The 14,301-nt window shown below is 42.6% G+C and overlaps 1 protein-coding gene across 1 annotated transcript in view; it reads right to left on the reverse strand.

The window, feature by feature from the left end:
* Nucleotides 1-2,419: 2,419 nt before the first annotated feature.
* SLC22A15 (solute carrier family 22 member 15) overlaps nucleotides 2,420-14,301 on the reverse strand; it is a 69,441-nt gene continuing 57,559 nt past the window's right edge. Inside the window, exons 9-12 of the mRNA XM_054564726.1 lie at nucleotides 9,134-9,254; nucleotides 7,348-7,420; nucleotides 5,060-5,248; nucleotides 2,420-4,760 (exon numbers count right to left, since the gene is read on the reverse strand). Coding sequence (XP_054420701.1) covers nucleotides 4,674-4,760; nucleotides 5,060-5,248; nucleotides 7,348-7,420; nucleotides 9,134-9,254 — 470 coding nt within the window. The 3' untranslated portion in view covers nucleotides 2,420-4,673. The remainder of the gene's footprint in view (nucleotides 4,761-5,059; nucleotides 5,249-7,347; nucleotides 7,421-9,133; nucleotides 9,255-14,301) is intronic.

A 14,301-nucleotide genomic window follows, 5' to 3' on the forward strand; every position in this document is an offset into this window, starting at 1 on the left:
GTTTCATTGTTTTACTACAACTACAATGGACATCTTTGTACACATCTTGTTGCTCATGTGCACCAGGCAAGTAATAAGGAAAATACTAAACGTATTATGTTTTACTTTTTCCACTTGCATGTTCTAATCTGCTTATGAACTGTGAAATCAACTTTGTGTTTTCACCAGTATTCTTTCCACTTTAAAGTAAAATAGAAAAGACAATGCCATGTATATATTAAGGGTATTATTTTATGAAATTTCATTTTAGCTTTATACAGGGTCTGGCACATAGGATGCCCCTTTTTAATTACAAAATCTTTTATTACAAAATCATAAGCAGGTAATTCTGTAACATAACAATATCACACTCAAGCACACCATATGACATTCTAGGTGAAACATTCGAATTAAAACTATAAATTATTACATTCATCTTATTACTCTACCAATCACACTGAAGCAGGCCTCACTTCTGCAGGACCCTGTATACACACAAATCCATATGGATAAGTATGTCGTTTTCACACTGTGCATGTCACAGTGTACAACCTTTTTTCTTACAATGGGTTACAGTCAAAATACCTGAAAACTGACCCAGGATACAGACACAGAAGCAGAATTTCGATATCTTAGAATATGCACATTTTCAACCAGACTGCTATTGATAGTTTGTTGATAAATCCATTTATACCTCTAGCAGGATGTAAGTAAATTATTTTTCTTCATACCCTCAACTTTTGATTTTAGGATCTCTCCCAATCTTGTAGACTTTAAATACCTTTGTGTTTTACTTTGCATTTCTCTGATCCTCTAGTGAGGCTGAGGTTTTCATCTGTGAATTACCTAACAATATTTATTGTAAATTTCCCTATTACTTTTCTTTCTTATTTATACTAATTCTTGACATGTTCTGGATAGTAATCCTTGTCTCTTACAGAAATTGCAAATACTTATTCCTATTGCTTTTCTTGTAACTTCGTGGTGTGGTTAGTCACCTAGAAGGAAATTTTCAATTTAAATAGTCCCTCTGACAATGTTTTCTTTTTAAAAAATGATTTGTGATTTTCACTTCTTGTTTGAGAAATCCATCTATCCCCCAAGGTCATAAATACATTCTCCTCTATCACTTTAAAATAGTTTTAAAGTTTTGCATTTTTTTCATTTAGGCTTTCAACTCATTTGGAATTTATTTTTGTTATGGTGAGAACCGAGTTTTATTTTCTTTGATAAGGAAACCCAATCGTTCCTACATCAATAATTGAATAGTTAGCTCTTCTCCCACTGATTTGTCATACTATCTTTTAAAAAATGTTTTTATATGCTTGGTCTCATTCTGGGGTCTCCGATGTTCTATTGGTTACTTGTTTATTGCTGCACCAATGCTATAGCTTCAGAAGTTTGATATATGGGAATTCATATTCCTTCTGCTTATTCTTACTTTTCAGAATTGCCTTGTCTATTTTTGATCTTTACTTTTCTATATGCATATTAGAATTGTTTTGTTAGGTTCTACACTGAAATCTTATTCTAGCTTTGTTCTATCTTGTCCTTTGTCTTCCTAAACTCTTGTTACGATTTTAATCAATATTGCCCGACTCAGCAAAACTGAATGCCTGGACTCCAGCAGAAAGAAACAAACACATCCCACATACGGCCTCTGCCTCACTCCCACTTCCCAGATTCCATTTACATTTGATAGAAGCTCAACTGCACCTAGAAGCCTTGCTGTAAAGGACTTTGGAAAATGCATGCATTAGCTTTAAAGCCTTTGCAGTACACAGTAGAGAAGGCTGGATTTCAAACTATGGGTTGCATTCTATTAGTGGCTCACAAATGGCATTTTTAAAAAATGAAATAAAACAAAATATAAATTGTCAGTAGGCCTAGCAAAAATAAGTATTGTTTCAGGAAAGTTTTATAAATATATACACACACACGCACATATATATGTAAATATACTTAAACATACAATTATGTATCACATAATGATGTTTTGGCCATCAATAATGGTCCTGTAAGAGTATAATGGAGCTGAGACATTTCTATTGCCAAGTGATGTCGTAGCTGTCAATAGAGAGGAGTGTTCAATAGACATTATTGGTTTACAAGCAAATCTATGATGAAACAAAAGAAACCAAGCAAACCACCATGGACATATTTCTGGACAGAGTGACACCTCCTCAAGAAGAGCCCCAGGCAGGTTTTCCAGGAGGTATTCCAAAGATGGTGCTGTCAGCCCAGGAGATGCCGGCTCCATCTCTGTTCCCGCCCCTGAAGACCTTCCAGTCGGACAGGATGTAGAGGCAGAAGACAGTGACATTAATGACCCCAACCCTGCGTAGGCCTAGGCTAAATATGTTACCTCTAAAGTAAAAGCCTTCCAATAATTTAATTAACACAAAGCCGCACATATGCACATTCTCTACGATCTACTGTTCTTCAACAGTTACTATTGAAAGAAAAAAAACCCTGTTTTTATAAAAGGCAGAGGAATGAAAAAATAGTCATTCTTTAACTCTGCCAAAAGATCTTCTAGAAAGAAACAAAATGGAGTGACACATCTGATACGAGCCACCAACAACCTACCCACCCTTATTAAGTAACATGTGTCCAAAATGTGTGTCCCTCCCTCCCTTCTCCCACCCATAGCTGGGGAAAAGGGTGCCCAGGGATAGAACTAACAGAATGTCCATTTATTTAGCCAGGGGCAGAGGGCACCTTCTGCCAACACAGAGATGAGTCCTAACTGGTCTTCGAAACCCTAACACTGGTTGTCTCTGGGTGTGGGGCCTACAAGAGATAGTTTTTAAATTCTAGTTTCCAAATTTTCTATGATAGGATGTGTTATTCTTACGATGCAAAGAGAGCCCCCACTAACCCCAAATCACATGTATGTTAGTTTATTGTTTTATTTTTAATGCCCCGACCATTGAAGAAGAGCTTCTGAGAGTCCTTGCAGGTTCATCCCTTCCGCTCCTGGTCATGGATAAGGTCTTCATTTCCAGAGAAGGCCAAGCAGGATTCCACATGGGTTTGGGCCAGGGCTGCCTGGGCTTTACAAAAATGATACTGGGAAGAGTTCCACAATTCCTCTGATGGCTAGAAAGCATGATACTTGCTAGTCCTTATGGTGTCTAGGCCCACGTTCTGGGCACAGTGGAGAGAAATAGAAAGCAGTAGAGATGGCCCCTTCTTATGAAGAGTACAATCTATAATCAAGGGCATAAAGAACATAAACATACTTTAGCAAATACAAAGGTCCAACCGAAGCAATGTAAACCAAGAGGTTGAAGTGGAAGAAGACAGGAGAGTGGCGGAGCCGATGAGGGGGACTCCTCCAAGATTTCCCGAAGCGGTTGTGGTGACTTCCTCTTTTTATATTAATGCAATTTCTTTTTCTCTGAGAGATCTGTACGAAGGGAAATTCTGAAAACGCAGGCATTTCCCTGGTTGGAAGAGTAGCTCATGGCAATGCTGGCCACGCCCACTGACTCCAGGTGAGAACTCCGGGTAACATTCAAGTTTCGTGGGGAAACAGGACTTTTCAGCACATGACTTTAGGGAGCTAAGTATGATTCTGATTTACTTGAAAGTTGTTAGTACTTAATGAAAACCCAAAACTTCCTATGGAACTACTATGCCTTCCATTTGACTAAACAGGTAGAGGTAGCTCTCAGGCTAGAAGGATTCAAATTCTTAAATGTTGCCCAAGTCCCCCATTGCACAACCCTGAAAACATAACAAAATTTAAAATTCTGGAAGATAACTTTGTTTTCTTCCTTATTAAAAATGGCACCTTCTCCCCCACACCTCTAACATCCAGGTGCTCAACATGTTATTTTTTTAAGCGGTCCTCCCTGCCTTTATAAAACTTCATCATTCACTGGGTATGACTTTGAAGTTATTGCTGGCACTGGAATCTGAGATGGAAATTTTTCTAGCAGTGTACACAAGTGGGAACAGAAGAAATTTCACAATTTGAGTCCTGAAGGGACCTAACAGGTCATCGTGGCCACACCTCTGAGGGAGAAAACTGCTTTGGAACCATGCACTTTTCCTAGAGGATTACCCGCGGGGCTGAAGACACGTGGAGCTCGAGCCGACCATGAGGTTGAGAACCAAGCTGAGAACTCAGATTCTGTCAGGGTGATGCTGGCAGGTCTGGGGCCACCCAAACGCAGTGCTTCTCCTCTGCTCATACCAACATTACCTCAAAAGATTCCTGGCGAGGAGTAACTGACAAGGGTAGAGATCAAATACAGTATAAAGATGAATCTTAAGGGCCTAGCCATTCGATCTTAAGGGTGTTTATCTCATCCCAGAAAAATTATGAGAAAAAAATTTTTATGTATCGGCCTTTAGGTCATGATGAAGGAAAAGCAACCCAATCAAACTTCTAGAAACAAATCAACTTGCCACTCAGGCATGTGAATTGAGCTGTCTGGCCAGAGGTCACGATTCTGAGCTAAGTCTGAATTTTCAACCAAATAACATCTATTTCCTCAATGCAGTGATGGCCTCGCTCATGAAGTCTCTTCTCCAACTGGCTCTGTGCCTGGCAAAAATCAGTCCAGAAGCCGAGTGCCTTCTCCATATGTTCAAGCCGATCTTTCTACAATTCTCAGGTTCCAAGAACCTGCCTTGGCCAAAGGCACAGTGATCTTCCGCTTCTGTGGAGGAATCTGGGATTTTCACTTGATCATCTGAGTCTCTTCATTTGCATCATAAAATTCTTCCTCTTCACTCTCACTCCCTAAAGCAGCCTCCTTGTCCACGGACTAAAACAGGGAAGGAGAAATGGGCGTGAAAGGACATCATGACATTTCTAAAATGAAAATTACTATGTAGCACTTAGCTGACAAATGCATCTCTATGACATCTATTCCCCTAAGAATTAGCCCCTAAGGTATTCTAAGAAAGCTAATGAACCACCTTTATCAGCTACTGTTAGACCTCCACCTTTGTTTTCCAGCAGTTTTGCTCAAATCTGGTTTGATCCAACCAGACACACTTCCCCCCTCAAAACTCTCATCACCCAAGTGGTAGTTCTGAATGATTAAGACAAATACAACCATACCTGTGGGGTATCCAAGGTCTGCAAAGACAGAGCTTCCTCCCCCAGCCTCCGGTATGAATACACCTGAAGGTCAGAAACCGTCTCTAGCAAGGGAGTGTTAAGGGTTTCTGGCAACAACAAACTCAAGAGACCTGAGGTCAGGCCAGAGGCTCCGAAGACAATGAAAGGCAAAGACCACTGCACATATTTCTGTGGGGGCAGAGAGTGGAATAAAAACAAACAAAACTCAGTATCAGTTTCCTTGGAGATCACATCAGCAGTCTTGACTGGTGACCGGCCCTGTTTACTACATAGTTCACGCCTTCCCACTAGGATACACTGTAAACCACCTCTTTCCCCAGAGAGAGTTGCCCTCGGGGATCGGTGGTCCCTCAGGGACACAGACGGGAGCAAGTTACTAACCTAGCACTGGGGATCAAGCAGCCTCAGAGCAGCCCGCTCTGTTGGGGGTGGTGGGTGGGGGGCATCTATTGTGGGAGAAGCAGGCAAGGCCCCCAAGGCCAGAGTTCACAGGGAACCTGGTGCTCAGCTTCCATTCCAGGTGGGCAGCTTATAACACAGTGATCTCCTCATGCTCCTCACTTAGGAAACGCCCCAAATATTTGTTGTTGATGAACTTGAATATTCTCAACCCTGGAATCAGCCAAACAATCCCATATAGGCTCAGGGATTCGCTTAGCAGCTTAACTGAGAGGCACGGGGGTTAAAGGTACAAACCTCCTTTAGAAGAAAAAAAGAGAACCCAGAAGCGCCCTGCACGGACCCATAGTTGGAAACTACCTGAATCGAATGTGGGTGAGGGCCAGTCATTCAAGCACTCGCTGCAGAGATCCAAGAGATATTTTCAGGAAAATTTAGTTTCTTTAAATAAAAACAGGTTCAAAGATAACACAGAAAAAGCAGTCCTTGCGGGATGCTGCCCTGGGGCCTTCCCGAGCTGGTGCGCATTCCCGAGTTCCTGCGCGCACCGCCCCGCATTCTCTCTCGGGGTTGGGCTTCCACACTCTGAGCGCCTACCCGGCTGGTGCAGATGGCCCCTTGGGTCGTGCAGAATAGTTTGCTGATTTGGCAGAAGTAAAGAGATGATGGAGAAGGAGGAAGAGGAGGAGAGGAGGGATGGAGAGATTGGGAAGGGGGACAGGTGGGAGGAGGAGAGTATCTGATCTCTGGCCGCCTACAGGCAAACACAGGTCCAGCACTCTGGTTGCTGCTGAATCAAAGGGAACACAACACTCTCACCTCCTCTCAACCTGGCAGGAGTGCCCGGAGACGCGGCGCTGGGTTTTACCCTGCGTTAGGGCAGCCGGCCGAAGGTGGGTATCGTGAATGATAAACCCCTAACGTCAGACGCTCTTTTCATAATGGGACTAAGACGGCTCCTTCAAAAGAAGGGCCTTGTAATCTAAAATTAGGCATGAGATGTGGACAGAGATACTCAGAAAAAGGAAATGTATCGCAACTCAAAAAAAAGGAAGAGCTACGGTGACATTTCAGAGGCGTCCTCTGCTGGGAAGTGGTGAGGAAAGGCGCCTGGGTAATGACATCTGTCCACAGGACAGGTACTCCAGTGCCACCACAAACATGACTTCTTCCACCATGAGCTTCGCTGGCAGAGTCAGAGTCAGAGCCAGGCCGAGCCCACACTGCACAGGGCCCCCCCCCCCCCCGCTGTCACAGACCCTGAACGTTTCCTGCCGGGACGGATCTTGGGCCTGTCATTTAAGTCTAAACCCTTTGCTTTGACTATAAAATTTAGAAAATGGCAAAAAGTTAATAAACACACTGATAGGCATATTTCTCATCTGAACTCCTTTTCCAAGCCGTGTGCCTTTGGGGAGGGTGTGTCGCCCTCCCAAAATTCTTGTCTTTAACGCAGGGCAACAACGATGGCTGCCTCCGTGGTTGCCGTGAGGACGTGAGGACTGCGTGGGATTCCGTACGTGAAGAGTTTCGCTCCGAGCCCGGCATACAGCAGACATTTAAGAAATATTTGCTAACTGACTAACTTGTGAATGCGGACAAGAAGGGCCAAGCTGGCATTAGCTGAGTCTCCAACGGACACAGAGGAGCCGAAAACCAGAGCCGGGGTCGGGGAGGGAGGCGGTACAAACATCCTTGGCCCTGACAGACACTTAGTCTAAAAGGATCCTTAACTTAAAAGGCACAAGCTCACATCTGTGTCAGGCTGATCTTAAATGGCAGCTGTCCATGACCTCTTTCTACTCAAAAGCGCAAGCGTTTCCAAAGCAGAGAATCACGGAAAACACTACGAGGAAATACAAACCAACCAGTGAGGGGATGAAGGGAGCGATAATCCCACCGACTCGGGAGAACATGGAACACGTTCCAAGCCCAACATTCCTGAAAGGCATAAGAAAAAGTTTTTCAAAAATCAGTAAAGTTCTAGGGCAGCGACTGAAAGACCCTAGTGGGTAGCGGGCCTCGGATTCTCTATCTGGAAGCAGAGGCCGGGGCCCTACAGAGCAGCGCCGCCTACCGGACTCTCTGCGGTGCTGCAATGGTTCTCTAACGGGAGCCACTAGACACACGCAGCTATGGCGCGCTCAACATGGGACAAAGGATGAGGAACCGAATTTTGTCTTACTTCGTTTTAATTTAAATTTCAATGGCCATCTGAGGCTACTAACTATTCTACTGGACAGTGCAGTTACAGAGGCTGGTGTAGAAATGAGCACGTGACTATTTCCTGTCCAACTTGCTTATGGTTTGGGGCCTTAGGTCTCCTACCAGTTATTAAAGTCATAGAAAGCCAAAGCTTCATGATCTAAGAAGTCTATCCATTTATCTGAATTCAAGTCAACTATTAAAGCATAGGGCATATAAGGAGTTGACTGAGCATGTATTCTCAGGAAACCGAGAACATCGCCTCCTCCCGGAGTGTGGGTAGGGAAGAGGTGGGAAGAAGTAAGAATTTTGATAATGGGTAGAGGCAGGGTGACCACACATCGCCCTGTTACCCCATACTAATTGTTAATAACACATTCCTCTCTGATGTGTCCCAGTTTGGAAGAAATGGTCATCCTAGTTTATAGCCAACAGCGAGAGAAAGTAAGGTGACAGGATCAGTTATAAAGTGACAAGCCAGCCACGTACTATTCAATCTCTTAATGGAATAAAGGCAGAAAAACTCATTAGGCTTCCTGCATGGATAAGGAAACAGAGGGATTCATCTGGAATGACTGTCAAAAACTGGGAAAGTGCCGACTGAGGGAATCCTGGCCCAGCTCAGAGGCAGTTCTGTGAAGACAAAACTGTATCCCTGACCCTCAGATTGGTGTTCTGTTTCTTGCTTTCAGACCTATTTTATGAGGGGAAATTTAGAATGGAATGTGGTCTATTTTTTTTAAATTTATTTATTGATTTGACAGAGAGAGAGATTTGTTGTTCCACTTACTTATGAATTCTTGATTGATTTTTGTATGTGCCCTGACTGGGATGGAACCGCAACCTTGGCCTAGTGGGACGAAGCTCTAACCAACTGAGCTACCCAGCCAGGACTGGGATATGTTCTTTTAAAAATAACCATGTCCTACTCATTAAAACCATCTTAACAACTAATACGTAAATCTAATATTTATTTGTTACTCTATGGAATTATCTCCTTAAAAATGTGTATATTTTATAATGTTATTAACCAACATTACTCCAATACACTTAATTTTAAAAATATGTATATTTTGTGCTAAAATGTAGGCTCTGTGAGAACAGGGACTTTGTCTCCTCGTAGTCATGTGCCTGGCACAGGATGGGTGACTTTATTAATAAATAAAGTCAACCGAAATAAGACAACATCGGAGCACTATTTGGGTGTCAAGACATGTTTACAGCAGAGTACTTCTCTCACGATTTACATGAGGGAGCTCAGCTCAAGATAAAGCTACAATTCCTTAACCAAGCGAGCAAAGAACAGTCTACACGGACAGTTTCTGAGCTGATCCCTGCTTGCCGAATCGCTGCTGGCCCTCACTAACTCTGCTCCGGATGAAGTGAGAACCCTACCTCTGGCGGTGCAAGCATGTCCACCAAAACACAGGAGGAGGGGGGGGTGCATACCTGATGACGGTAGGGTAGATCTCGGAGGTGTAGATATACGCTACGTTAAAGGCAGCGCTGATGGTCAGCTTCCCCAGCAGGGACAAGGAGCGGCTGTTCACCACCGCAAACACACCTGTGTCTGAGGAGCACAAGGGCAATGACTGCGAGGTCCGTGGCGGAACAAAGCTTTCTGTTTAATGGTTCATTTATTGAGTTGGCCAAAAACTCTGTTTAGTTTTTTTTCCATAAAATAAAAGACACATTTTTCATTTTCACCAATAACCACTGATTTGGATATTTTGAGTATGTCGGCTATCTCCCCCAGAATAGAACATTGATTGTTTTCAGTTAGTGTCTTGATGTGATCACTATCAGCTTCAACTGGTCTACCCGACTGTGGAGCATCGTCCAGTGAGAAATCTCCAGCATGAAACTTCGCCAACCATTTTTGACATGTTCGGTCAGTCACAGCTCCCTCTCCATACACTGCACAAATCTTTTTATGCTTTTCAGTTGCATTTTTACCTCTCTTGAAGTAATAAAGCATAATATACTGAAAATGTTGTGTATTTTCCTCCATCTTCAATATTAAAATGGCTACACAAAATTAATCAAGTTTGATTTTTTTTTAAATGCACGCTGATATGACAGCTGTCACAATACAATCTAACAAAATTGTTTCGAATGAAGTTAAAGACACCTAAGTGCTACTGGAACCATCTTATGGAGGAAAAAAACCAAATGAAATTTATGGTCAACCCAATAGTCCTGCAAGAACAAGACATTAATGTGGATCTCAAACAGAAAAGAGGGCATATAACTGAACACACATTCAGAAGGTTTAGGGATCACACCCAACACACGTGCAAGTATTTCCTCAGCAATTTGGCTATTCCCATGAAATCTTACATGGTGGCGGTCCAGTTGTGTGACCAAACTTGGACTCACTCCTCAATGACAGAGCTCCCTGAAAGCTCCTGTGTGGTAGTAAAGTAAGCTTCGGGGTAACTGTCAACTTTCATCGACCACAGGTGGTAACTGCCTCTCCTTTTCCCCCAACCTGGTTCCACAGTCAAGGATGTAAAATGGTGGTCGGCGGGAGGAGCCCGGGCCTGAGAGGTGCTCAGGCTGCTGGGGAAGGAGGCGGGGGGAGGGCGGAAGAGCTCCTATCTGATGTTTGTAATCCTTGGCGTTCCGTTGCAAAAATAAGGAATAATCCCATTAAATTACTACCAGAAGTTACGAAACATTAATATTCCTGAAAGAATGTGATTGAAATACAGAACTGCTTTCAATTCTTCCTCCTCCCCACGTTATTTGAATTACTAATCAATGATATTTGAGTTTCTTAATGTAACATTTTTACATATCATGGAAAATTACATTTTATGCCAGTTCACTTCCCTATCTAAAATACAATCAATTATCCTGTGGTTCTTTTCTTTATTAACATTATCCCATCTGGGACCTTACAATTTAATTGTTTGCGTTCAAACATGCTTAACTTCCCCCCTTCAATCATTCACTAGCTTCTACCTTCAAAATAACAATTTTCTTCCAAAGGGGGGGAAAAAAATCTCATCGACTCTGCTGTACTTTCCTCCCTTCACTACCAAACATCTCCAACGAGTGACCGACTTTCCATTTCTTCAAATGGAGATGCCCTGTCACTCAACCCGATGTGGCTCCCAATGCCAGCCTCTCCTGAAACTCCTATTCCTGAAGGTCAACAGCGATGTCTTAATCACCGAAGTAATTCCCTCTCACTGTCCTTGACATTTCTGCCCAAGAGAACACGTCTGTCCCCTTCCGCGGGGCTGCACGCATGGCTCATATATATAAACCACTCTCCCCTTCAATGACTCAAACATGCAATAACCTCTCCTTCCCTTGACCTTCACTGTCCCTACCTACCAATCCATTCAGCTGGCCTGCTCCAGACACTCTCTAGTAGTTTTTGCTCTTCCATCCGCTCTGCCCACAATACACTTCGAGTCAGGTCAGGCTAAGGCGGGTATCGCGTTTGCATCATGTCCCCCACGGCACCTCCTCCAGTGAGATGCACAGTAATGCTCACTAAATGTCGCTGAACAAATACGTGGAAGGACTGTGACAGGGATTACTGTGGTGAAAAGAGCCTGTGTTCAGGCTCCCTCAATGTCTGAGGAGGGAGGCATGAAATGCACTCCATTCTACAATATGTTTCACCTTCCCTGCTTGACAATTAAATAAATCTTCATCTACTTTAAAGATGGCGTCCTGAATTCAGTGGCCCAGGCACTGCCAAACTCGACCATCTGGGGCCTTCTCTTCTTCTGCCAGGCTATTTGGAAGAAGATATTTGCAAATTTAAGTACTGAATATATTATTTTAAGCCATGAGGTGCTTCTGGAAAAAGATTCCTGCTTTTCAGCCTCTACCCCACATATGTATCTGGATTCTTGATATGTAACCACTTCAATTAAACCAATAATAAGGGAAGATTAAATCCATCAATTATTTGCCAGAAAGCTGAGGGAGTCGGGAAGAGGTATTGGGGTGGCACTGAAGCAAACAGAAATGTGCACATTAGTTTGATTGCAAATGAACTCTGGGTCTGTTTTCCACCCCTACAAGATGGCATCTTTCAGAACCGTACGGAGACATGCTACATGTTTAACAACAGGTTAGGGGGCTGCCATACTGAAAATTGAATTCAAATGGCACATCACAGAAAGCTTAGAATCTAAACAACCATGAGATCCAAGGCTGGAAGAAGTCACCCATGTGAGGCCTGGGACCGTGGCCCATCTGGGGAGCCTGGCTCAGCCATGTGCCCACAGCACTCCCATCAGCTTAGCACCTCACCTGAGGCCTGAAACTTTCCCTGGGCTCCTGCCAACGGCGTCTGCAGCTGCCACTTAAACCTGGAGGGATTTGCTTTTTCCCAAGGCTGTCCATGTGCATTTCAGACAGCTCTGATTATTAGAAAATTATTTCTTATTCTTTTTGGGGCTCCTGCCTATGGTGCTGCCGGGCTGTGGGTCATCCTGAGTTAATGTTTAGGAAGGCTTGGCAGCCACTGGGCTGGCTCCCTGGATTCCTGACCTTGGCTCTTCATCTAAAGATGAAATAGATATTACTGGCTATTGCCAACAAATGTTTGAGGAGGCTGTTCAGAAACAAGAGCGATTTAAAAGGGAAAATTTAACTCAATTATCTTTGGGGAAAAGGGGGAAATTCTCCAAACACTTGTCCCCTTCAAAATACTGAACTCAGGAGGTTAAATTTTATTCCAATGTTGGAAATTCTCCTCAGAGCCATTTGGAGTCACCAGGACAAAATGTCTCAGTATATTATAGTCTTATTTAACTAACCCAAAATAGTAAAAATTCAACTTACTCAGCCACTTTATTCACTGGGTGATTATAATAAATTTATTATTTTTTATGCATATGTATACAATTGCTAAGACAGTTGCAGGCCTTCTACTTTGGTACATAGGTTGGGCATAGTACCACAATTCAATTTGCTTCCTTTTGGCATTTTTTTAAAAGAAAAATACCATATATGCACACAGTTCTTGTCATTAGAGTTTTGCCATTTTGAGAATTTCACATGAATGAAATAACTGTGTAGACTTTTGTGCCTGGCTTCTTTTAGTTAACATCATCATCCTGAAATTTATCCTTGTTGTTGTTCATTCCTTTTTTTTTTTCTTTTTAGTTGAGTAATATTTTATTGTATGGATATACCACAATTTGTTTATCCATTCCTTAGAGGATGGACATTTGGGTTCCTTTAAGTTTGGAGCTATTATTAATAGAGCTACTATGAACATTTACATCAAAATTTGTGTGGATCTATTTTCTGCTTCTCTTGGGTACAGCTGAGTCATATAGCAAGTGTGTTTTCACTTTAAAATAAGCTGCCAACACATTCCAGAGTTTCAGTGCCATTTTGTATTTCCATCAGAAGTATACAAGGCCTGTCCAGAAAAAGTCCAGCCATGGTTAATATAACGAGGATGGTTTGCATGACATCGATGTAATCCGGCAGTCAAGGAGTGGACGGGAATGCGCATGTATGGACAATGATGGCTTCACTCTACTAGTCAGTAGGGGCGGTAGATGCCATTGAGTGAGCATGTGTACTGTGTGGGCCCTGCGTTCAAAATGACTGAAAAAGTAGAGCAATGAATCTGCATCAGATTTTGCGTTAAGCTTGAACATCCCTCCGCGGAAACTATTTGGATGACTCAGAAGGCTGCAGCTACAGGCAACTAGTGATCGGCAGCTTCACCACAACAACGAGCCTGCTCATGCATCACGTCTCGTGCAGTTTTTTGTAAAACACTGAATCACCCGGGTGTCTCAGCACCCCTACAGCCCAGATTTGGTGCCCTGAGACTTCTGGCTTTTCCCAAAACTAAAATGACCTTTAAAAGGAAAGAGATTTCATACCATCATTGAGATTCAGGAAAATACAATGGGGCAGATGATGGCAATTGGGAGAACTGTGTGAGGTCCCAAGGTGCCTACTTTGAAGGGAACTGAGGCATCACTGTCCTATGTACAACGTTTCTTGTATCTTTTATCTTCTTCAATAAATGTCTCCATTTTTCATAGTACATGGCTGGATACCTTCTGGACAGACCTTGTATAGAAATAATATCCTGTGTTACATGACTTTGCTATATTCATTCATTAATTCCAGTAGATTTTTTGTGTTTTTCTTAGGATTTTTCAATGGAGACAGGCACGCGGCCTCATGAATTAAGAGTTTTACTTCTTTCTTTCCAATTTGAATCTCTTTAATTTTTTTTTTATCACCTTATCATATTTGCTAGTAATTTTAGTAAGTGTTCCATAGAAGTGGTAGACTGGACACCCTTGCTTTTCCCCCTGATCTTAGGGAGCAAAGTACTTATTTTTTCACCATTAAATGTGGTGTTGGCTATAGGTTTTGCCTTGATGTCCTTTATCAAGTTAAGGAAACTTCCAGTTGCCGATAGTTTTTGTAATGAGTGTGTCTGGAGTTATGTCAAGTGCTTTTCCTACATATAATGAAAAGAACATAAGATATTTTTTCCTTTCTGGTTTTCTAATATGGTGAACAACACTGACTCACTTTTGAATGTGAAATCAACCTTGCACCTGTGAGGTAAACCCTGCTTCATCATGGTTATTACCCCTTTTACGCATTGC

The sequence above is a fragment of the Pteronotus mesoamericanus genome, unplaced genomic scaffold (assembly GCF_021234165.1).
Source record: "Pteronotus mesoamericanus isolate MK-2021 breed Mesoamerican mustached bat unplaced genomic scaffold, CSHL_Meso_final scaffold_99, whole genome shotgun sequence".
NCBI classification, from domain to species: Eukaryota; Metazoa; Chordata; class Mammalia; order Chiroptera; family Mormoopidae; genus Pteronotus; species Pteronotus mesoamericanus.